Here is a 25885-nt window from a genome sequence, read left to right as displayed (position 1 = left end):
GATCTCATGTTACAAAGGCCACAAAGAAATTGCTCAGTATTTACTTGAAAAAGGAGCTGATGTTAACAGAAAAAGTGTTAAAGGTAAGTTCATTGTTTCAGTATTCCTTGTGGTAAATAGGGGTGAAATTACTCATGTGTTCTTTAGGAGACTGACACCCAAAAATATTCTTCTAGTCTCATAATGTGAATGTTTTTTCCAGTAAGAGATTAAGTGTGTCTAGCTATCTTTTTACAAGATTTTTCATCATACTTATTTAATAATGGCTATAAAACGTAGTTCTAAATTGATACATTTTCACAGAATGGTCAGGGTTGGTAGGGACCTCTGGAGGTCGTCTAGTCCAACTTGCTGCTAAAGCAGGTTAACCTAGAACAGGTTGCGCAGGACTGCATCCAGGTGGGTTTTGAATGTCTCCAGAGAATAAGACTCCACAACCTCTCTGGGCAGCCTGTTCCAGTGCTCTGTCACCCTCAAAGTAAAGAAGTTCTTCCTCATATTCAGATGGAACTTTTGGTGTTGTAGCTTGTGCCTTTTGCTCCTTGTCCTGTTGCTGGGCACTACTGAAAAGAGCCTGGCCCCATCCTCTTGACGTTCACCCTTAAGATATTTGTAGACGTTGATAAGATCCCCTCTCGGTCTTCCCTTCTCCAGGCTAAACAGGCCCATCTCAGCCTTTCCTCATAAGGGAGAGGTGCCAGTCCCCTAATAATCTTTGCAGCCCTCCACTGGACCCTTTCCAGTAGTTCCCTGTCTCTCTTGAAGTGGGGAGCTCAGAACTGGACACAGCACTTCAGGTGTGGTCCCACAAGAGCAGAGTAGAGGGGGAGGATAACCTCCCTCGACCTGCTGGCCATGTTCCTCCTAAAGCACCCCAGGATCCCACTGGCTGCCTTGGCCTCAAGGGCACACTGCTGGCTTGTGGTCAACTTGCTGCCCACCAGAATTCCCAGGTCCTTCTCCGCAGAGCTGCCCCCCAGCAGGTCAACCCCTAGCCTGTACTGGTGCATGGGGTTGTTCCTAGGTGCAGGACCTTATGCTTGCCTTTGTTGAACTTCATTAGGTTCCTCTCCACCCAATTCTCCAGCTTGTCCAGGTATCACTGAATGGTGGCACAGCCTTCTGGTGAATCAGCCACTCATCCCAGTTTTGTATCATCAGCAAACTTGCTGAGGTTACTCTTCTGTCCCTTTTATGATGAATAAGTTGAACAGGAATTGGACCCAGTACTGACCCCTGGGGAACAGCACTAGCTACAGGCCTCCAGCTAGACTCTGCACTGTTGATTGGAACCCTCTGAGCTCTGCCATTTAGCCAGTTCTCAGTCCACCTCACTGTCCACTCATCTAATCCACACTCCTTGAGCTTACCTGTGAGGATGTTATGGTAGACAGCGTCAAAAGCTTTGCTGAGGTCAAGGTAGACAACATCCACTGTTCTCCCCTCATGTACCCAGCCAGTCATTCCATCATAGAAGGCTATCAGGTTGGTCAGGCATGATTTCCCCTTGGTGAATCCACGTTGACTACTCCTGATAACCTTTTCTTCCACATGCTTCAAGATGACCTCCAGGATGAGCTGTTCCATCACCTTTCCAGGGATGGAGGTGAGGTTGACCGGCCTGTAGTTTCCTGGGTCCTGCTTCTTGCCCTTTTTGAAGACTGGAGTGACATTGGCTTTCCTCCAGTCTTCAGGCACCTCTCCTGTCCTCCATGACCTTTCAAAGATGATGGAGAGCGGCTTGGCAATAACATCTGCCAACTCCCTCAGCACTTGGGGGTGCACCCCATTGGGACTCATCGATCTGTGGGTGACAAGATTGCCTAAATGATCTCTAACGTGATCCTCCTCGACCAAGGGAAAGTCTTCCTTTCTCCAGACTTCCTCTCTTGCCTCCAGGGTCTGGGAAACCGAAGTGCTGGCCTTGGCAGTGAAGACTGAAGCAAAAGCGGCATTCAGTAACTCTACCTTCTCTGTGTCCTTTGTCACTATGTTAGCCAGGGAACGAAAACCCCATCTACATGAAGTAGATAAGCAGGCACTTCTTTATTGCAGCACTGGGTGCTTGGTGGCATCTCCACAAATCAAGCACAACTATATTGATCTCACTGTTATATTTATACACAAAAATGATAAGGTAGTATACTCCCAATTACAATGATTGGTTATTAATTTGCATATAATTATAATATCTGCCGTTTCATCCTCTTCAGTTACTATGCTTGCGCAGAGGAAGGGTCTTCACCTGGGTGAGGGTCGTCTTGACCTGTGAGTGCGTTCTTTAGTATTATAATGCAGGTAGTTCACTTCAGGACACCTTAAAAATAAGTTTTGTTGCCAAGTTGGACGACTAGATATCTACCTTGCCAAGCTGTCCAATAATTCATCCCATACACAATAGAACCTAGATGCTCTGGTTATGGTCTTGAGATTAAAGACCAAGGTTAACATGGTCCAGAGAGCAGGGACTCCTAAATATCACAGCTTAAGTGGCAAGTAACACAGCAACTCATACATCATTGGTTAATAAGTACTAACATAATACTAACATTTGCTAACCTATGTTATAACTGCAATTTACCATTAAACAGAGCAGAAGGAACTGTACAGTGACCTTGCCAGATGTTCTTTGCGCTCCTTTTGAAATTTCCCCATCCATGACTTAGCATGATTTTGTGCTGCTAGGAAGTTTTCCTCTTCATGCATACCCTTTTGGAAGGAAAACCAGACCAGCAGTATTTATCTTACGAGCTGTGTGAATAATTTTTTTCAGACACATGGCCTTATACAATATAGTTATTGACAGAAAGAAAATATCCACCATTGTTTACACTGGGATAGACTTCGCCATTAGCATTTTATTCAGCACAAATCACACGGAAGGAAGAATTTACACCCTCTCCCCTAAAGTGTGATTAAGTCATGGAGAAAAGTGCATGTCACAGGGACAGGAGGGAGAATTTATTGCATTGAAGTTGGAAACATTTAAATAAACATAATTAATAGCTCTGTATACAGCATCATATATATTCTTCTAAATGTGCTGTTTTGTATGAGTTGCCATAGAATTGTTATTTGATAAACCTTGGTAGCACAGTTCTGGTCTTAGTGCAGAGCAAAGCAGTGCCCCCACACGAAGAGGGTCCCCCGTGGAGAGTCGGCCAAGTCACGACAATCACACCAATATGGCTACATGCCGTGCTCCCTTTATTAAACAAACAGGTCATATTTATAACTTAAACCGACTGCTCATATGACTCTACACACAGGTGATTGGATAAAAGTTTCTGGTCACGTGGGGTCTGTGTCACTGATTGGTGAGCATGCTGCAGGCGCCTGATCAGTGTGCTGATGTGAGTGTGTTGATTTCGCAGTTCCCAGGACTGCTCTGCACCTGGCTTCTTGTTTGTGCATAGCTTGTTTTCTTTCTCACACTGCTTGTTCCAAAGACAATTTAAAGTTGCTCTGCAGCTTCAACTAACAGGCCTGGGTTGTCCAACCCGGACAATGGTAACATATGTCCTTGGTTCTTTAAAAATTCCTCTACACCCACATGTAAAATACACATGCCACACTGGCTGGTACTAATGTGGAGGTAAGGAGGCCCAAAGCTGCTTTTGGCCCACAGTAAATACATGGGTACAATGACTCATCTGACATTTATCAGGTTCACTATTGCAAGCGTAGATCTATAGCTGAAAAATAAACAAAAAGTTGAGATCAAAAGTTGTGCCCCCAGTACCAACAAACAGGTTACACAACTTGCAGCACTATGAATAACTGTCATATGCATACTGAATGCTGTTCTTGATGTGTCTTCCATTTAAAGTTGATGATGTTTGAGATTAGGAAAGAATGAACAAAATTCCCTGTATTGACTACCAAAGACAGTCCTACCAAGTACTGGCTTACATAAAAAGAACAGTTGTTGATTTTCTCAGAAAAAAATTTCTTTGAAGAGAAGCAAAGGCACATAGCCAGGAGAAAGCTATGTTTCAGTTTGAGTTATTTCTGGTTAACCTAAATTTTATAGATGGCAACCAAGAGACTAGAAATAGACTGCTAGGGCACACACAAAACTTTGAGTATATGTCATTCCCTGTCTATTAATGATTCTTTTACTTTGATGAGGCTCTTAGTTTGGGGTTTGGGTTTTTTTTGGTGGTTTTGTAAATCTTATATATTTACAGCCAGCCAAAGACTTAGCAGTGCCCTGTGAGTTGTGTACTACTGCTCCTAGGATACAAGAACCTGTTCAAGGCCAAGAGCCTCCTCTACTGAGAGTTAGGCTCTATCTACCCCAGGAGCTGTTGATCTCAAACTTGGAAATGAAGATATTAATAGCAATTTATTTTCTCCCTGCCCCTCCCCTTTAAATTAACTTGAATAAAAAGTGAGTTGATCAAATCTGCTACTTAAAACTCCTTCAAAATCCATGTTACCCTGTTGCTGCCCAGTTTCTACACTTCCATTTTGTAGCAAGAACATTTTTATAGTAACCAATAGCTTCAGGATCCTGCATATTCCAGGTTCCACACTAGCAGACCCTCCTAGCACTATAAATCACCTCTGCACTGCAGGCTCCCATCACCTACCTATTCACTTCATAAAATGAATCAAGGTCCTCATCTGCAAAGTTCTCAGTGCCTTAAGATATCACTTGATGTCAAACTCATCTCTTTGTAGCAGCTCTTGCCAGGGACTAGACACCAAACACCCACATTTAAGCTTTCAAAGGGCCGAACAAGAAGTTCTCCCAGGAACAGAATCCAAACTTTGGATTTTCTTCCAAGGAAGACCCATTTCTGTCCCAGTATGGTTGTCATCACATCAAAGTGAAACACATGCCCTTTTAATAAAGCTAAATGATACTCAGTAAAATCCCCTGGAGAGATACATACACATTATTAATAGGGAAAAACATTAAAAAAACCCTCTGTTTTGTCTTGGACTCCTTCACAATTCTGAGTGGTACTTGAATACTGCAGATAGGCACCTTGAAATGGGGGGCAGGGGGAAGAGCTTTCTATTGAACTAGGCAATGATGATTTTCCCCTGCCTTTTATTCAGCACTTTTACTGAGAGATTTTTAAAGGCAGGCATAATTTTCTGATGCACTGCTTTGAAATATCATGCAGAATGCTTATTTACTATTTCAATTACTTTAATTTTCAAATTGTTCTCCATTAACATGCTTGCTCTATAATATATAACCGAAGGTGACCCCTCCTCAGGTTGTTGTAATTTCCTTTCCTTACTGCTTCATAGCTCCTTACACTGAATTTCATTAGTATCTAGTAACCCAGTAGGCTTGGTCTAAGTAGGTCATCCTGAATTTAGTTACTGCCCTCCTTTTGTATAAACCCAACCTCTTTATATGTCTGTAGCTATTCTGAGTTGCACTCACCAAGGGAGGACCAGAGTAGGATCCAAACTTGACATCCCAGCCCTTATACTGGGGCTTTGTACAGATCTCATAGTAAGCTACAGACACTGTCATAAAGGCCTTAAAATCTAAATAAACAGCAAGTGAAAGGTGATCCTCATTTTACAAATAGGAAAATGAGACACTAAAAGATGATGCATTTATCCCAAGTCCATGGCAGAGCACAGAAAGGACAGCAGAACTGCTCTAACCTTGTAATACTTTTACCACTCAGCTGTCAGTGTAATTGTCTAACATAGATTTTGATTTCCCAGCCAAATCTTCAGACAACAGATTTGTACTTGAAACATATTTGCTCTTTCTGTGCAGAATAACATACATCCAGATTTTTGCAGGCACTCTCAGTGCTAATTTGAGAAATTAATTGATTTAACTTCCTCCTGTGTGAGCAAGCGTGACCACCAATAAAGATCAAGACAGACTAGCCGATAAGTGAAGCAGCCTGGGAGCAAGGGGGTAAGTGGGTATCTTAAGGACCAGCAGCTCTGGGTGTGAGAGCACCTGTGTGTCTAAGGGTGAGAGCAGGGGGGGAGGGGGGAACAACAACACATGGGACCAGAGAAGTCCTGGCCAGCTGTGTGGAGTGAGGCTGGGGCCTCAGGAGCTTGTACAGCCAGGTGCCAGTAACAGGAGACAGATCCAGGGCCAGCTACTGGGCAGACTGAGTGCCTGAGCCCTGCTGCTGGAGGGATCTACCTTGAACATATAAGTGTGTGTATATGTATATTCTCACTTGCAGACCTCCATCCTGCTCAGCCAGAGTGCTGTCTGTGTTTGTGTGAGTGCTCTGAGTGTCTGTGATCAGACAGATCACAGGGGATGTGAGCCTTCCCCTCAGCACTGGTAAGGCCCCACCTGGAGTCCTATGTCCAGTTCTGGGCTCCTCAGTACAAGAGAGATATGGACATACTGGAGAGGCCCAACAAAGGGCCACAAAGATGATTAACGGACTAGAGCATCTCTCCTATGAGGAATGGCAGAGAGCTAGGACTGTTTAGCCTAGAGAAGAGAAGGCTCAGATGGCATCTTCATGTGTATAAATACCTGAAGGGAGGCTGTAAAGAATATAGAGCTAGGCTCTCTTCGGTGGTGTCCAGTGACAAGACAGTAGGCAATGGACACAAACTGAAACACAGGAAGTTCCATCTGAACATCAGGAAACACTTTTTTCCTGTGAGGGTGACTGAGCACTGGAAGAGGTTGCCCAGAAAGCTTGTAAAGTCTCCCTCCCTGGAGATATTGAAGAGCCATCTGGACATGGTCCTGGGAAACCAGCTCTAGGTGGCCCTGCTTGAGCAGGGGAGCTGGACAAGACCTCTAGAGGTCCCTTCCAACCTCAATCATTCTGTGATCTGTATGGCCGGCCATGTACACGTGCAGCGTATACGTGTGTGCATACTTGCTGAGAATATACCTTCAGTCTTACTACTGGGTGGATCTGGGGACATGGAACAGCAGTAGCCTCACCTCTCAAGCTGTTGGATACAGCATATTTTTTCCTCTAAGTTGATGTATTGAGCAAGCCAAAACAAAACCCAAACGTCACATAACCACAGTCTGACTCTGGTAAAACACACAAACAATTCTACACTTGAAGAGCAGAAATGAGAAATCTTTCTTTCCAATTATTCAACAAAGAATTTAGATGATTCTCTAAGAAACATGTACCACCAAGATTTTGAAGACCTAACTGGACAAAGCCTTGAGGCAACCTCATCCAAGTTCAGAGCTGGAGGTTGGACTAGAGACCTCTTGAGGTCCTTTCCAATCTGAATTATGCTATTAAGGTCTGACTAATGGAACCAACAGCTAAAAAAGTGAGACGCTGTGTGTTTTCAATTGGCTGATAGTCAGATCCTGCAACACTTGCATATAACATACATTTCCAGTCTCCCTTAACAGCAGGCATTAAAGCAATCTGAAAAGCTTGAGACTATCAAAACCAGGAATCTGACAAGGCAAATTCAGAACAGTCATATTGCAAATACATTTTGAAAGGCTTTTGAAAACACAACTACAGCTAGTTTAATCACAAGTTCCCTGTAATCTTTGACAGCCTAGATCTTATACTATTAAATGGCTTAATGTCCATGCCTGACAAAATTCCACTTGACACGTCACTGCATACAGTGCATTCTTATCTCCGTGTGAATGATTTATTTCTATTATAACATACTGTGGCTTGATAAGACCTGTAAAGATCATCTAGTCCAACCCCCCTGCTGTGAGCAGGGACATCTTTCACTAGATCAGGTTGTTCAAAGTCCTGTCCAACCTGGTCTTGAACACTTCCAGGGAGGGGTCATCCACAACTGCTCTAGGCAACCTGTTCCAGTGTCTCACCACCCTTATTGTAAAAAATTTCTTCCTTATGTCCTATCTAAACCTACCCTGTCTCAGTTTAAAACCATTACTCCTTATCCTGTCACTACAGGCCCTGGTAAAAAGTGTATTTCTTATAAGCCCCCTTTATACATCAAAAGGCTGCTATAAGGTCTCCCCAGACCCTTCTCTTCTCCAGGCTGAACAACTCCAGCTCTCTCAGCCTTTCTTCATAGGAAAGGTGTTCCAGTCCTCTGACCATTTTTGCGGCCCTCCTCTGGACCCACTCTAACAGGTCCATGGTTGTCTTGTGCTGGGGACCCCAAAGCTGTTTGCAGTACTCCAGGTGGGGTCTCACAAGAGCAAAGTAGAGGGGAAAAATCACTTCCTTTGATCTACTGGCAACGCTTCTTTTGATGTTGCCCAGGATATGAGTGGCCTTCTGGGCTGCAAGCGCACATGGCCAGCTCATGTCCTGTTTTTCATCTACCAGTATACCCAAAATCCCACAGCCTCAGCCCTGCATGTTTCACAAGAACATCCAGGACTGGGGAATGTGAGCCACTACAGGAAGTAACCCTCCTCAGAAACATTTTCTTGATTTTCCACATCCATGGTGATGCTATTACAGGTTCTCCCCTTTTGCCGTGCACTTTCCTCATACATGAGTTGCCAAAGCTATACTGGAGGGAGGGGGAATGACATAAATTAAAAAAGTAATAATTCATCTGCTTCCAGCTCTCTTAACTTCAGATATTTTTCGTCATTCCAGGGGAGCTCCAAACTGCTGGTTGTGAGAGACCATATCTCAAAATGTCTGTCTCAAAGCTTGTTTGCTGAGCTCCTGCAAGACTTAACAGTTGTGAACAAATAAGGAGACAACAGCTGTCTGACATCAGTTTTTGGCCAGGGTCAAGGAAAGGCCATGCCACTGTGAGGGATGTGCCTAGACATGGACAATCACCCCTACCTACAAAGTAATCACATGTGCCCCATGGAGGAATGCAGTACATGCCGTTGTGTGGGAGAAAACCCTCCTGAACACCCTATAAAAGACTGTGCCACCAAACAATAAGGGGTGATCCAGAGACCCCCATCACCAATGTGAACAGAGGTTATGGACCACCGGGACACCGCTGGATTCATGCTGGCGACTATCTCTTGCAATTCTGTCCCAACTGCTTGCTAGATTTCCTTCTTTCCTATCTTTCCCTTTCCTATCGCTATTTTCTTACCACAACGCGTGACTGTTTTGTTTATATAAGCGCACAATAAATTTCCTTGATTAGTGGCATTTGATCTCGTTTGTGTATTAATCTCACTCTGGGTATAGCAAAGAATCTCCCTGGCTTGGGTCTTTCTGGACCAGAACACTGGTGTAATGTTACCTCCCCATTTTATGAAGCCTTAATTCCACTGATGGAAGATAGAAGCATAACCTACAGCTGAGCCAATCACTGCATCTCTTTCCTCCTTGTGTCCTTCACCAATTTGAATATGTTCTTACAGTTTTGTATGTTATTCATACTGTAGCTGGGAAAAAAATCTAGTGAATTTGACTCCAAAGTACTCTGAAACATTAAGAAATATCTTTAATTCCTTGAGGACAGGAGAAATCCCAAGTAGCCTGCCACTGATTTCCTGTGTTGGCAAGTCCTTTACCATAACACAGACTTCCAGAGAAAAGTCATGACCTCAGAGGACAGTTAAATTGCTATTTTGGTTGGCAAAGTACATTGCCACCAGTGAATCAGTGATTTCTGTAAGAGGGAAGAAGAAAGCAGCACAGATATTTTGCCAAAGGAGGATTTTTGCACACAGTTAATCTTTAGTGGTACAAGCTAAAAGAAGCCCACAGGAATGCTATAGAGGGAATACAGGAGCCAAACGTAGATTCTTAGTGGAACCACATTTGGATACATGCACAGCATAAATGTGAGACAACATTCTGGATTAACCATGGCTGGGAATCAGGAAAAACAAATGCACATGGTTGCACTCCTAAATGTCACTAAATCCTGGAAGCCAATATAACAATATTAGTAATCCTAACATTTCTCTGCCCTTCCTAAAAGCTTTAGGTGGCATTTAAATAGTTAATAATGTTATCATATCATTGTGAGCTTTCACCTTCATTATCTTGAATGAATGAATGACTGGAAAACAACTCACTTGTGAATGCCAAAGCTTCAGGCTGTCAGCAAACATGAGATCTCTAGTTTACCACTGGTTCACTTCTGAATGTTAACATTACAGCCATAAAAATTAGTCTTAATTTCCTTTTATAAAACAGAAGTCTAAAACTAGGAAACAGTCAAACGGAAAGATGTTCTGCAAGCTTCTGTCTCTGTTCCTTCTGATTTAAAGAATCACTTCACCAATATACGAGCAAGCAGAGGTTATCTTTATTCGGAAGCACTGGGTGCATGGGGATCGCTCCACCAAAGTCATGCACACCGAGGGGATTTTTCAGTCCCCTCTTTATACAAGCAACTCATACCTATTCATTAATTTTCCAGGTAATCATTTGCATATTTATTACAATTCCAGGAACTCATTTACATATCTCACTAAACTAGTGACCATTATTTAAGTCCTTGTCCTTGCCACGTTGTATAAACAACAGGAACTTAGGACCAGATAGCCTTTTTAAAGATGACAAATCCAAGGACTTAGCAATTAGTACATCCGTCATGTTAGCAATAAGGGTCCTTGGACGTTTCCCAACTTTTAGATAAACATAAGTATATTATCCTATAGATAAGTGGTACATCATTCATCATTCACTTCCTATTGTTAATATTCACACCTGTATATGTACTCACACCCCACTTCAGAGGTATCTCTTACCAGTACATGTTCTCCAGCTTAAACCATACCTAATGACATATTTTAGTAATAGTAATCACATACTGAGGTGTCCTCTAACTTAACTACTTTTCCCTGGGCATGATGGAGAATTACTATAAACTTTCTCAGACAATAGAGATAAACCAGAGAGAGACCTATTTTTTCACAGAAATGTGCTAGCGAGCTATTTAATCAAACCACAGTCCTACTTTGCAGGTAGAATGATCATTTTCAGATAAAAGATAAAATAATTTTGTTGCAGTTCTCTTTTACATGCAGTTATTCCAAAACCAAATGAGTTTATAAAAATTTTTAAAAAATAATTAAAAAAACCCACAGTCTACAGAACTTAAATCTTTAGGTGTTCCTCTTCAAAAGGCCCTGTTTTTATTAATATTGGAACACACTCTTCTTTCTCTTTCCACTTAATGAGCAGCCTCAATGTCAGTGCTCTGTACATACCTATCAGATTCCATCCAAGAGATAACTCCAGGGCCAAAGTACATGAGACAACTTGCAATCAGATTGTAAAACACTCATAGCAGGAAAGGAAATAAAGGTAGGTTTAGGTTTCTTTTCCCTGCTATATTAGGATGTCACACATTTATATAATTGTGCCAGACCAAAAAAAAATATTGATTTACCCAGATATGCAGTTGCACCATATGCCATTGAATATACAAAAATCAATAATCTTTATGAAGTTTTCTGCTTAGCAAGTATCTTTGTCCAAGTGCACAGATATTTTTCCCCTGCAGCCAGTATCTAATAGTCAGACAAATAATAAACCAATAATGTTTAATACTTCTGCTTCTCTTAGTGCCTTGATGTAGCAATGTATTTGGAAGAAAAGGGACATGCGGCCTATCAAAAGTCACTCTTGCTTTAGCAGCTAGATATGATTAAAAGCTTTATCTGTTCAGCAAGGCCGAAAGGTTGTGTGAGAAAGACACCTGGAACAAAGAAAACAGGATCTTTGGCAGTTAAGCAGGCAGAAAAACAGGAGCTGAGCTGGGAACTGATGACCGCAGGAATGTCAACAATTTTAATGATGGGACTAACTAATGCTTGTATGCTTTTAACCAATTAGTATCTGTATAGCAGTGTGTGAACAGCTTATGTAACCGATAGAATTAAGGTGTGATGTGTGTATGAATATGAAAATTGTATATAAGCTTGCAGAAACTTAAGTGGCTTCAACTAGGATCATATCGATATGTCGTTAAGTCCATGATTTTGCTCCTGCACCTTGATATCTCTGAAGTTGCTTTTTTGTGACTTTCAGTCACTCTGCTTTGCCTCTGCTACTTGAGGCAAATGAAAAAAGAGCAGACTACGAGAGCACAGTCAATTACTAAGGATGGTTCACAGTTCTTGCAGCAAATGGTGTTATTTCCCTGTAAATATGTATATATACACATATATATTTATGCAATGGGCTATATATGCACATATTTTGATTTAATACAGGCACACTTGCTGGGCCTTGCCTTGTTAACTGCGATGGAATGTCTTAAGCTTTGTAAGTTGTTGTTTGGTACCCAACATGCATTCAACTTCAGCTGCTAAGTCCAAGAGGATACCTTTCCGTAGTCTCCACTGTTTAAGTGCTTGGGCAGGAGACAAAGACTACAAATTCAAGGAAGGTTATTGGGTTTAAAGTTGGGGTTTTTTTAATATATATATACACACACATATACATTCTTGATTAATAAAATACCCACCTCTATCCAAAAGCAGCTAACTTCTTCAGTTTGAATAGTAACATCAGTATTCCCAGAACTCAACCATCTGAACAATTACTGAATTGCCTCTCACTGTGAGCTAAGAAATCCTTTATTGGAAGGAGAAGCATCAGCCATCTTTCAAAAAACATATAATAATAATAATAAAAGATATAGACAATATCACTTAACATTTTCTTCTTGAGGTCTTTATTTTTTACAGATAAAGGAAATGGATTATTTCAGTTGTCAAGAAAGAATTCTTGAGTTGAGAAAAGGATGTGTATTCCTTCCCAGTTTGTGAAGTTACTTTCTTGAACAATAATTTATTCAGCATCAAGTTGCTCTTTAGTTTTCTGATATTGTTGCACAATGCCTAGAACATTTTTTTGTTTGTTTCTGTCCATGTTGGAGTATTTCCTCACTTCAAGAGTTCTCTTTTATCTGAGTAGATTGCTGAAGACTGGACAGTGCTGATTAACTCTGCCTAGAAGATACAAAGTTTGTACTGAGAAGCCTTTTATAGAAGACACTTCAGTGACTTCACATCAAGCACAGAAGGAGATCACAGAAATTTTCAGCACCATGTCAGGGAATACTTCAATGACTATGCGTAAATTCTTAACTACTAGAAAGAAAAAAACCTACCATCTCTACTTGTTTCTTTTCCTGAGGTTGAAGTTTGCTAACATTACTGAAGTGTTATTTCAGATTTCTAACCTGGGAGTTTATGAAATGTGAGTACAGGCACTGATACTTTATTTATAGTAGTTGCCTTGCATTGCTTTTTGCCACCAATATAGTAAGGATACTTTGTTTTCCTACTGACTGTTCTAACATCTTCTCACCACCACCATCACCTCCAAATAAAATTTACCATTACCTTGTAAATTAGTCTGGTTTTGCAGCAGCAGCATGCCCTTCTTTCATCACCAAGAACTTTTTTTCCTGGATATTTTCTGCCAGTGTAGAAAAACATTACACTGTTGAAGACTAAATGGAGCACGGTTTTCAAGGAATTATCAAGAAAGAGCGGCACCCCACCAGCTTGTCTCTGTACCATTTATGATTAGAACAATACATTCAGGCACCTAGACTGATGCTCATCCTAGCTCCTGATCATAACTCAACTCAAAGTAGGCAGCTGCCTAGATCAACACACTGCTTCTTGCCTCTGGATAACAGGAGCACCTATTTGTGGCATATGATGCACGGACTCTGAGAGCAGATCGAAGACACTCAAAGACACTTTATTAAAATCAAGCAAGCTTTTTATACCTTTACAAGGGGCTGATGTGTCAGCTTGTAACTATGCTCAGTAATTTTCCACTCTTAGCTGTTTTTTCTATTGCAGACACAGCAACTTAGCAACTCCCTTTATCTACAAGGCCACAAGTTCTGCAGACTACTCCGTATCTTAAAGTTTCTCTTCTTGCTCCCATGGCTTCCTTCCAACAAGCATAACTGTGTCTCTCTCCCAAGATCTGTTTTTGCTCACTGACACCGTAGAGCTAGCTCAAGAAATACCCACACCTGTTGCCTTCTATATAGCTTGCTCTCCACGTTCACTGCCCCCTGCCCTTATTGATATTGTTGACAGAAGAATCAAGGCGGGCAGGAAGGCGATGGCTGCTGTGTACAGGGGAAGGAAGGGGCCTTTTAGCAGCAGCATGAAACAGCAACCTGGTGGATAAACTAGTGTAACTTAGGAAGACACTGGAGAAGTGACACATTAAAGGAAAATTTTTCAGAAGCCACAAATCGTAAAGACAGCATGTTTCAAAGAACCAAAGCATATGAAAAAGGTGCTTAAACAAGTGCAAAGCTTTTAAGTAACTTCTGCATGGGAAAAAAAATATTAGTGTTACTGATTCTATGATGAGATTTGCTTAGACTTATAACAGCTTACATCAACAACAACTGCATAGTACTCATCCACAACCTCACCTAAGACATAATATGTTGCATAGAGTGAATAGGAAAGACTACATTTCACATATAATGAGGAGACTAAGCAACAACATAAGCATCTTTACTTTGAAGAACCAGGCAAATGAATAATAGACAAGCAAGCTGAACCCTACATTTCTTCCAATTCTCTCTTCCTAATACAATTTAGAATTAGCACAAACTGCTTAAGGCATGGCAAGTGCTTCCCATTTCAACATGGGCCTGGAGTCAGTCCAGATGTGGCAGAGGAAGATTGGGAAATGGGAAACACCTGGGAGCAATTGGGAACAGTAAAGGCACAGAGAACACAATGAGAAACAACAATGGAATGGCTAAAAAAAGGTCATCAGAGGTGGAGGGAAATTTGAACTCATAGGTTTTGATGTTTGAATAGCTACCATTCCTCATCCTCTGTACCAGACTTTCACGAAGAACTACACATCACTGGCAGAAAGGGGCTGACTTGTTTGGCAGCTGATTCCAACTATGATTGCAACACAAGGGCAGATGGAAAAGGCAGAGTGGACAGCTAAGTTCAGTAAGGATAAAGGCAAGTGAAGGCAATCTCTTCCCCAACAGGGAGGGAAAAAATTGTTTTTAGAAGGCTCTACAGAGGGATCTGGACAGGCTGGATCAATGGGCAGAGACCAACTCTATGAGATTCAACAAGGAGAAGTGCCAGGTCCTGCACTTGAGTCACAACAACTCTATTCAATGCTACAGTCTTGGGGAAGAGTGGCTGGAAAGCTGCCTGGCAGAACAGGACCTGGGGGTGTTGGTTGACAGCCAGCTGAACATGAGCCAGCAGAGTGCCCAGGTGGCCAAGGCCAATAGAATCCTGGCTTGTATCTGAAACAGTGTGGCCAGCAGGACAAGGGGAGTGATCATCCCCCTGTACATGGCACTGGTGAGGCCACACCTTGAATACTGTGGCTTTGGGCCCCTCACTACAACAGGGATATTGAGGTGCTAGAGTGTGTCCAAAGAAGGGCATTGAAGCTGGTGAAGGGTCTGGAGCACAAGTCTTATGAGGAGCAGCTGAGGGAACTGGGGTTGTTTAGTCTGGAGAAAAGGAGGCTCAGGGGAGACCTTATTGCCCTCTATAGCTACCTGAAAGAAGGTTGTAGACAAGTGGGTGTCAGTCTCTTCTCCCAAGAAACAGACAACAGGACAAGAGGAAACAGCCTCAAGTTGTGCTAGGGGAGGTTTAGACTGGATATTAGGAAAAACGTCTTCACTGAAAGGGTGGGTCAAGCACTGGAAGAGGCTGCCCAGGGAAGTGGTTGAGTCACTGTCCCTGGAGGTATTTAAAGGATGTGTGGATGTGGCACTTAAGAACATGATTTAGTGGTGTGTCGCGACGGAGGGAAGACACAGTCACTCAATATGAGTGATCCGCAGACTTCGTTTATTGTCCCTTACAGTCACCTTTTATGCCTTGTTATAATTAGCTCATACATATTACAAAAGTTAAGCTCATTATTAGTTAGTTGCCTAAATACCAAGCCCGCCCCTAGTTTCTCTTCTGTAGTTATCTGTTCCCACCTGCAACATTCTTTTCCCACCAAAATCTTCCTGTTATTGTGTAACTTTTGCTTTACTTCAGATAAGTTGAGAGCAGTGTGCATTTTTGTCCAGCCAGCTGGACTATGTCTATGTGAACTTTTTCAGCTAGCCAATTATCCACAGTGGTGGACTTCACAGTGTTAGGTTAGCAGTTGGACCTAATCTTAAAATTGTTTAGGTTGGAAAAGATCTTTATCATTCTATGATTCTAAGTCATCACAGCTGGAGAAACACTTCTGCACAAAGAAAAATCAGGGAGTTGGAAAATTAATCCCAGGCATGGAGAGATGACAGATTTTGCATAGGCATAGTCCAGAAGTTTCTGCTGCATATCTAAACATCTATCATCACCTGCAACTGCAGAGAGATGAATAATTATGTGATTCTTTCAAGTTCTTTTTTTTTTCCTAATTAAGAGAATCTATACTTGATTCAGTAAGTCATCTATGCAACAATTATCTTACTGTGAAAGCTCTGGACCAATTTTCCTCATCCAGTGCCTCATCTTCTTGATGCTGTTTGTTACCAGTGAAGAATAAATCTAGATAAACTCTGAAGTCTACACTGCCTTTTAAGTATATTATGACTACTGCTCTAACTATAAAGATCTCAAAATTCTGATGGTAATGTTCTATAGAACATAAGACTTTTGAAGAAGTCTTTAATAAGGATCTTGCCATAATTCTTTAATCCTTAGAGTATTTATTTTTCTCTTTTTAAATTATGGAAGCAATGGTAAGAGACTTCAAAAGCTATAAAAAATAATTTGTGCAACTTTCTTGGAAAAGCATCTGTTGCTTATTTATTACAAGATCTTACTAGTTACTTTTGTTTATGCTATAAACAAACACTACTAGGTTTTAACAGAGTTAATAGCATGACCAACTGCATTTTCTAGAAAAACTGTGAAAGTGTCTCCTGTAATCCTCCAGTTTAAACCTCTTCCTTACTACTGCCCATCACCAGATTTGAAAGGTTTAGCTGGACCATCATTTCATAGTAAGAGAATGAAACATGATAGTCTGTTTAGGGTATAATAATTAATAAGATAATCAAAGTCTAAAGCTACAGCATTCACATTTAACTATTCATACTCAACTGAAAAAGAGGTTTAGCAATCAGTATTACAGTAACCCTAAAGAAAACAGATATATAGACTCAGACAGGTGTTATCCAAAACATTTTTAATGTAATCTGCATTTGGAGCATAAAGAGTAAGAGCAGAGAGATATATTTGTTACTTCTTTTTAAAAAAAAATATTGAAGCTAAATTAAGTAGAAAATGCAGTATTTCAATACATGGAATTGATATATTTGAATTTATAATTGAAATATTTCAATTACATGGAATTTCCCTGCACAGGAAGTCTTTGTGATAGAATGGAACATGGAGTTAAAACCAAACAAACAATTAACTTCTCATTCTGCTCACTGAGGGTTCAACAATTACTTGCACACCCAAAGCAAAGAGATTTGAACAATATAAAACAAACTATATTTAATCTAGTATGTCTCCATCACATTCCTCAAAGTTACTTTGAAGCATTAAATACCACTTCATTGTAGTCACAGAACACAAATTAGTGTTAAGTCTTTGTACTCACATTTTTCAATATTTTAGAGCATAGCAGGTATCCCACTCTATAATTCAAAGCACAAGAAAGCTATTTCCAGAGTAGCCATATCCTGCCACTATTAACTTACAGTTGATGTGAAACTGAGAAGAGGCACATGTCTTTCCTATTAAGGTTTTAATCCTTTTGTAAAAATTTTGCTACAGCATTCCATTTCTTCTATAAACTCCACTTTTTAAAATGCTGTCTTAATTTCAACCAGTTTCAAAACAACTGTTAAGAGAACTTTTGGTATTTAGGTAATATATAAAAATACCTCCTATCCAAGGACTGCTGCAGAGTATACATGGAAAAAATAACCACGCTGTTGCCTTGCATTTTAAAAAGTGCCTTTATACCATGTGCTTAACAATCAGAACCTCAGAGACACCACAGACAGCTGGAATCTTGTTACTGACATAAGTGATATAAAAATGGAAATCTAATTTTAGGATTTGGCAAGGACAACTTTTTTAAACTACAATACTTTTCATCTTCCTGGCTGAAGTACTTCAGTGGAAGCCCAAGAAGATTAGAAGGAAGAATGCTTTGAGTATTTATTAAAAAATAAATCCAACTTCAGAGGTCTCAACAAGCAAGGGGGTATCAGTATCCTTGTCTTTAAAAATACATACCTGCAAATTATTTAATCAATTTTTATATCTATTTCACCCCCACAGGGCATACAATTTTTTCCTCAATGTTCTCAATATCTTTATGGGCTGGCAGCTCTGAAAAAGTACTTTTAATTAAAAAAAAGAAAGGAAAAATAATGAGTTAATATGACAAAAAAAGGATAACAGTTTTGTGTTTTATGAATGCTCTTTAGTTTCTTGTCCTTACTGCAGTTTGTGTTCAGCTAGCAACACTATTGCATTTAGCATCAACATGTTTCACTAAAATAGTCTTATTCCCATCTCTGAATGGGAAATAAGAATAAGATATAATAAGAAAAACAAAACAGAACAAAAAAAACCCCCAAACCCATAGAAAACTTCTACTCCAGAAAGTTGATATCTATACTTAAGTGGAGACATTCATAGTTTGAATTAGTGACTGAGGGGCTAGTACCCATTAGCAATGACCATAGTGGCACAGACATCTCAGACAGGGCCTACTGTCCTTACCCTCTTCCCCAATCAGTAAATCTTTAACTAATCCTTAACACATAACCCAACATAGGCTCTGTACAGGTTTATTTTAAAATGAAGCAAAAATTAAATGAGGTAATGTACACGTTCAGGGTTAAATAGAAAGTGGAATTAAATGCATTATTTATCCATCTAGTCACCTAAACTTGAATATCTGACATCATCAGTTAAGAATTCAGCAGATAGCCTCATTATTTTGCAAAATTAAATGCTGAACATAGGTGATAATATTTAGGATTGATGTGTATCGGTAGATATTTAGACAGAATTACAACAGTAAATCATTACTTTGTAAGTTAAAAACAAACAGAAAACCCCCAAACCCAAGTAGCTAACAATAAGCCCTTTAAGGCCTGGCAATTTTCACTAATTTACTAGATATGTATTAGATAGCAATATGCTTTCGCTTCTGGGGTGTTTTCTGAACTTTGCTAATAATAGCAGGACATAACCCCATATTTTTTTAGTTCTATTTCTGTACTAATAATCTCTAAATAATTTTAAACAGACTATTACACAGTTATAAAGACAAATTCAAATTGCAAGCACTAAAGAGCTGTACAGATTCCAGAGTATAAAACAGTGATCAAAAAATCCCTTTCTCTGTGACCTATAGAAAGAAGACTATTTTTATTACTTGAAATATAATGAGGATCATTTCTAGCATGGTATGATTTGTTGATTACACCAGCTTACAGAGTAGTAGAGAAGCATATAAAAAATAAGAAATACAAAATCAAACTACTTGTCCTCACAAATAACAACTTGGGTGGCATGTAGTTTAATAATTACAAATCAGAAAAAAAGTCAGCCAATTTAATAGAAGTTTACTGCTGCACATTTGCAAGAGAAACAAATAGGATTTTCTTATACTCAGAATTTCATACAATACAGGTATGCCATGGGACAAACAGGTGAAAGTTGTTTCAAAATGAGTTTGAAAGTGGCAATATACTAACAGCACTACTTTCAATATATCTTTGTTTAAAAGTATCCCAATATTTTCCCCAAGAATGGCTAAGCTTGTTACTGTACACTAAGAGAAACCCTCAAACAGCCAAGCAGCAAGGATGAACTTTTTTTAATATATATACTTTTTTATAGTCAAGACATTCATCATCAACTTAACTAAAAAAAGAAAAATGCTTCAACATCAAATATAAAAAAACCCTCCTAAATTTTTCCCCCCTTTATCTACTTAATTTGGCTTTTAAATATCTCTACCAACAACAAAAGCCTAAATCAACTTGTTGAGTTTCTGGAACAAGAAACCCATTTACTGCCCATCACTGAAATAAAATGAAATTAAATGAAACATCAAGTCAACAATATCCACTATGCTAGAATACTAAATTTGCAGGTAAACTGTATTCTACTCAACACAAGTATTTTCACTTAGACATTTGCAGGGCTAATGTACCATAATAAATTCTACTGTTAATGAACAGTAAAGTGCTTGTTTATATTAAATACCTGAATTTCACTCTCATTTATGAAATTATTTTATAGAATTCTTAACAAGTCAAAAGAGCCCTTTCCATTGTAAAAGTTAAGCTATTATGCAAGTATAAAAATAGGTAAGTTTGATTAGGAACTATATATACACAACAGAACTGCTTTTTCTTTAAGTACAGCTGACATAAAAGAGATGGAAAAACCATGCATTTATAAAGAGATTTAAAATCAAGAAGAGGACACTGCTATAGAATTTCTGTTACTCTGGCATACATTCATTTACTATGTCATAATGATGCCTATATTACTGGACTGATAAGCATCACATCACCAATGTGCTTTAGTTTCTTTTGTAGCTTAAGAAGTTGATTTGTAAATTTAAACTATGACATACATTTAATCTATTTCCTCATTAGACTGTATCATTAAGTTTGAGGTTAAACATTGAACAAACTTTACATCTAGTCACATAATCAACACAAGCAAGACATTACTGCAAAAGGAAAGCTGTCAGTTGTACATGAAGAGGAATCTTCCCCTAACTGCATGATGTGAGAGAACAATTATCAGATTAAAAGTTCAAGTGGATTACCACGAGAACAAGAGAGATTTTTCCTTCTCCCAAATTTAGCACAGATTTCCAGAGGTTCAAGAGGAAAGCAACATCAGTTACAGCTAGAATAAAACAGTTAAACCCCAGTTCAGAAAGGTGATATGTAGCCCCAAAATTTGTCATGCTACGAAGGCAGCATTCTCAAAAAGAGCTCCAAACAGAACTGCAAATCAAAATGGGCATTTAAACTGAAATTGGCCAACTGCTGCACAAAAATATGTTCACACACACACACACAAGTCACATTTAAATCAGTGCATAGAGAAGATAAAAAGCACTTATGGTAGTTGCCAATGTTAACAAGTCTATACAACTTGCACGGTTTAACAAGTCCATAGAAAAAGAATAGAGTAAGAGTAGAAATACTCAAGCAAAACCAAAAAAGATGGCCCTTCAACTGTATAAAATCCACACAACAGTTGTAGCAAAAAGACATCAGTGGAAAATATTCAACTCAGTTCTAAACATCCAACAGGCACATAAGATCAGAATAGACAAGCCTCTGGCCAACAATTTAAGAGTCTAAATATGGCACATTATTTCTAAATAATCCACAAAATATAATATATGGCATATTCAAATATTGGTTAACCAACTCTACAGATGCGATGCTAACAATGCTTTAGCTAGTGAGAGCAAGATGAGGCAAAGTAAGGGAATACTGGTCTATCACAACATTGCCACCAAGTCATGCTTCAACAACAGCACTCTGGGACTGCACACTATCTATGGAGCAAAACAAATTTCTCTAGTTTTTCAGGAATGTGTCCTGCATAGCATATGTTATGATTCACTATAACACGAGCAGCAAGACACTGCAACGTAGTATGATTTATAGGCTGGATTAAGTTTTTTGCCATTTTCTTCTCATCCAGCAAATCACTAGCAGTTTGTTTATGTGAGTTTGTGGCATCAAAGTGCGAACCTGACTTGATAAGAAAATTCATGATGCCTGGATGGTTGTTCAGCGCAGCAATATGTAAAGGACTGTTGTTATCTGAGTCTCTGACATTTATATTAGCACCACATTCCACCAGGACAGCAGTAACTTGTAGAGAGGGGAATTTACAAACTGGGTAGCGGCCCACACATGTAGTATTCTTGTCAACAGCAAGGTGAAGTGGACTGAAGTTATTCTTCCCTCTAGGCTGAAGCTTAAGAAACTTGTAAATAGTCTGTTTCTTAAAATGCTCCTGTTCTGAGCTGCAAGGTACTTTTTCCAACAAGCAAATTAAATGCAAAATGATAGAAAGGGCTTTGTTCAGTTGTATTGGATCAGGAGGGCACTGGATTTGCTTCACAGCCCGCTCTATTTCCAGAACACTTTTGCACAGTATACCCATGAGATCATCAAATGTAACAGTACTTCCTAGCAGGCCTTTTGCCCTGTCCTGCAGCATGAAGGAGAAGAGTTCAACAAACGATAGTAAACTGCTCGCTGTCATAGGGCTCAGTGGATCTAGATTGCTCTGCTGCATGTCCAAAGCATATTTCCATAAGTTGATGCATTGCTTAAAGTTTCCAGAGTCTGCATAGACAGCACCTCTATATCTAATATAGTAGGATGTATCTGGGTGAGAAGGACCAAGAATACGTTCCCTAATTAATAGTGCTTGCATTCTCATCTCATCAGGGTCTGCAATAAGATTTTCTAGCTCTTCTGAGCTGTTTACCTCTTTAGCATAATCATAGGCCATAATTAGTGTTTGTGGCACAGGTTTGTTCAGGATACTAGTCCTATCACTGTATCTCATTTCCATAGCTCGCTTCCAGTATTTCAAAGCGCCAAGCAGATCTCTCTTTTTGTCCACAAATGTTGCTCCTAGAAGTTCCAGAGCATTTATACATTCTATCTTACTGGTCTGTTCATGTTGGGTCAGGAAGTCCACAATATTTGTGTGGCCCGTCACACTGGCTGACAGAAGGGGAGTCATTCCATAGCCATCCTTTTCCATCTTAGCACAATACTTGAGAAGCATCTTCATGATCTCTAAACTTCCAGATTCTGCACAGTCATGTAATGCAGTGTTTCCTAGCAAAAGGAAAAAACAATTACATAAATCATAATCAATTTATAGTCCAAATATCACCACACTAATAATTAAAAAAAAGAAATAAAATCTGCTTTGACATCTACAGACTATGAAAGGCTTAAATGACAAGTTAAAACATTCAAGACCTGATTAAAACATCAAGGTTACCAGGCAGTTATAAAAATCAAAATACTTGACGTTATTACCCAAAAGAATTAATCAGATTTTTAAGGACACTTATGTCTCATTATTCAAAATTGAAACCAGAATTCTCTATTACATGAGCAATTTTGTATCTGCTTTCAAGTATAAAACAGAAACCTAAGCTTGCCATCTTAAGTGGTTATATTTTCCCTTCTTCCCTTGTCAAATTTCCTTCCTTCCTCCCCATCTCCATCCACAATTAAAAAAAAGATAAGATCTGTATAAAAATTAAAGCTGTGCTAACTCAGCATTGGCCTTGCTCACCTCTACACTGTACCTCTTCCTTTCTATTTCATCCAAAGCCTTTGAATAAAGTGTTCCAAGGTAATAATTGTACACAAAGGCAAATACAACTCATCACAACACACTCTGGGGCTTCAGAGAATGCCAGAATATTCTGAGGGACCTGCTTATTTTGTCAAGCCTATGTATACACGCAAACTATTCTTAGTACTTTATTAGGTCTTTATCCTGAAGTCCCACATTAACCCCTCTGCTCAGGATTCCCAAAAGCCAAAAAACCCCAACAAAACCAACCCCAAAATCTCAAACAATGCCTTCAACACACAACATACAGTCATTTATCCTATAAATCTTATCACTTAAGATTATTTCTCATTATGAGAATGTGCAATGTCATGCTAAAGGCATTCAGGTGGCACTCACACTATGTGGTGAAATTTCCAGCAAGCACTAGTGCCACCTGACTGAAAAACATTTGCAGCAAATTAAAACCACTACAGTTAAATATTTAACTACTATGCTTCAAGTAGAAGAAAGTTTTGCTTAAGATCATATATGGAGTATTTCACTGGGGAAAACAGGAAGATGGATGACCAATAACTCCCTCCCTAACATAATAAAGCCTCTTGCATGGTTGATTGCTTTTAAACCCACAAAATTTAAATCTAGCTTCTTTTTCATATACTACAGTTCAGCCTATCATGGTTTAACCCTAGCTGGTAATTAAGTACCATGCAGCTGTTCACTTACCCAGAGGAATGGGGAGGAAAATTGGAAAGGAAAGGCATACCAACTTTTCAGCTTCCCACTTTATTAACATGAAAATAATTAACAGCATACCCATGTAAGAATCCCACCCACCCCCACTCCCCAATTAAAATGTCTTATACCACTAGCCTTGCAAATTCTTGTTTACTTGACCTTCAGATCATCAGTATCTGTTACACCATCAGCAAGTTTCCACATTCTCAAGCGAGAACTCCTTTTCCAAGTCACTGATTTGGCTTTTAAAAAGTTCAGAGAGAAAGTTTCCTAAAACTTCCTCATTTGTATTTTTGGCAGAGTTTTTTCTATGCCAACAAGACACTGATTTCCAGTGGACTTTGACAGAACTGAAATAGGGAAACAAAGCAGTAGCCTTGAAATCTTCAGTTGATGTTTGGGAAAAGCGCATTTTTGTAGGTATACAGCCTCCTGATCTCAACAGCTTAGATTTACCTTTATACATTTTCTTAAAGTACTTCCCCCCTCCCCCAGGCTCCAACCTCTAGAACGTGCAGTTCACTGTTTATATGAAGAGTGTTTAGCCAGTAAAACTCAAATCAGTCCCTAAAGCATGCCTGAGATTTGTCTTAAAAGCTGAACATTGCATTGAAATAAACTGAAAATAAGATGGACATAAAGGCTTTCCATTAACAGATTAATTCTGCCCAGAATGTATTGTTCATGCTGTCTTAAATAGGTTAAATTCAAATGCAAAAATATTTGACATTGGTACATGTATATATCTATCTACAAGAAAAAAAGGCAAAAAAGAGGGCAAAAAGATTCATATTTGTTAAATACACTTCAGAAACAGAAATTTTGTTCCTTGTTCTCATTCCATTTATAAGAATTTGAGTTAAGTTTATGTAAATAATCTTGGTATCTTCTAGCTTTTGACTTCACAGCATTCTTATTTCCTTTTTAATGAGAAACTTGGTAAGGGGGTATGAAGTCAAAGTTGGATGAAAAAAAAATCAAAATTCAGAAATATCAGGTGAAACCATGATGACCATCCTCTAAATTCAATACCTGCTTGTCACCAGCAGAACCAGACGCTTTAGATCCACAATACAAACCTCTATCCTATATTTTGAGTTAGATTATCAAGTAGTAGCTTGCTTTTATCTTCTGTAGATAAACCACTAGGATAAGAACAAGCATATCCAAGAGTTTTGGGAGTTTTAGTATACAGCAGAAGGATGTAGAAACTCAATTTAGATGTCTATTTAGATGAAAGTGTTAACGGGCACAGAACATTTTGCCTCTGTTCCACTGCTAGCATTCCAACCATCCTCTCTGCGGCGAATGAAGAGACGGGACGCAGCTAGATGCAAGCAAATGTCAATTTATTATACAGAAGCACGCGGTTTTATACACTTTCAGAAGGTGCGCGTTTTAAACAGATTGGTTCTTGAAGCTAAGCCTTGCATACTAGGCAATCCCCGATTGGTGGTTAACTACCAGCAATTAACAGCAAGGTGTTATCTTTCCTTGGCGCCATCAGTCTCCCACTCCCCTGTGCTCTGCAAACATGCCTCATCATGTTAATTGTTGTCTAGACAAGCTCGAGCACATTCCCCTCAGCTAACTGATTGCCATGCATGGTCCTAGTTTCCATCCCGCTCCTGCACCTCTCCTCACTTTCTCTTCTAATCTTTCACTTCCTGAAACTTTACACGTAAAATTAATCTGCCGCTGCTTCCTCAAACTTGCTTGTGGGCCATTAGAGGAAGAACTGACAGCACATTTCAACACTTGCTTAACACTGTGAATTCCAGTAACCAGAAAGAGTAATAAGGAAGAACAGTAGTTATTCAAGACAAGCAGAGTCTCAATCCAAGCACACTGGATAAGGATTTAGCTACCACATTAATCAACTTCATACCAAAGGCATGCAAAAAGCTATTTTCAGATTAGGACTAAAGGTTAACAGTTTTTTATAATTATAGT

The 25885-nt window shown here is 39.4% G+C and overlaps 1 protein-coding gene and 1 long non-coding RNA gene across 4 annotated transcripts in view; one reads left to right on the top strand and one right to left on the bottom strand.

Moving 5' to 3' along the window:
• The first annotated feature begins 3202 nt into the window (after positions 1-3202).
• Positions 3203-9057, top strand: LOC121080337. The gene is made up of 2 exons (XR_005825327.1): positions 3203-5902; positions 8541-9057. It is a non-coding gene; the product is annotated as an uncharacterized LOC121080337 (long non-coding RNA).
• A 6838-nt stretch (positions 9058-15895) lies between these two features.
• LOC121080335 (protein fem-1 homolog C-like) overlaps positions 15896-25885 on the bottom strand; it is a 36110-nt gene continuing 26120 nt past the window's right edge. For all 3 annotated transcript variants that reach the window (XM_040578261.1, XM_040578262.1, XM_040578263.1), the window contains exon 3: positions 15896-22722. In XM_040578261.1, the coding sequence (XP_040434195.1) occupies positions 21413-22722 (1310 nt within the window). In that variant the 3' untranslated portion in view covers positions 15896-21412. The remainder of the gene's footprint in view (positions 22723-25885) is intronic.

The sequence above is a fragment of the Falco naumanni genome, chromosome W (genome assembly GCF_017639655.2).
Source record: "Falco naumanni isolate bFalNau1 chromosome W, bFalNau1.pat, whole genome shotgun sequence".
Classification (NCBI taxonomy): domain Eukaryota; kingdom Metazoa; phylum Chordata; class Aves; order Falconiformes; family Falconidae; genus Falco; species Falco naumanni.
Note: the sequence above shows the minus strand (reverse complement) of the source record. Positions and strands in the feature narration are given on the sequence as shown.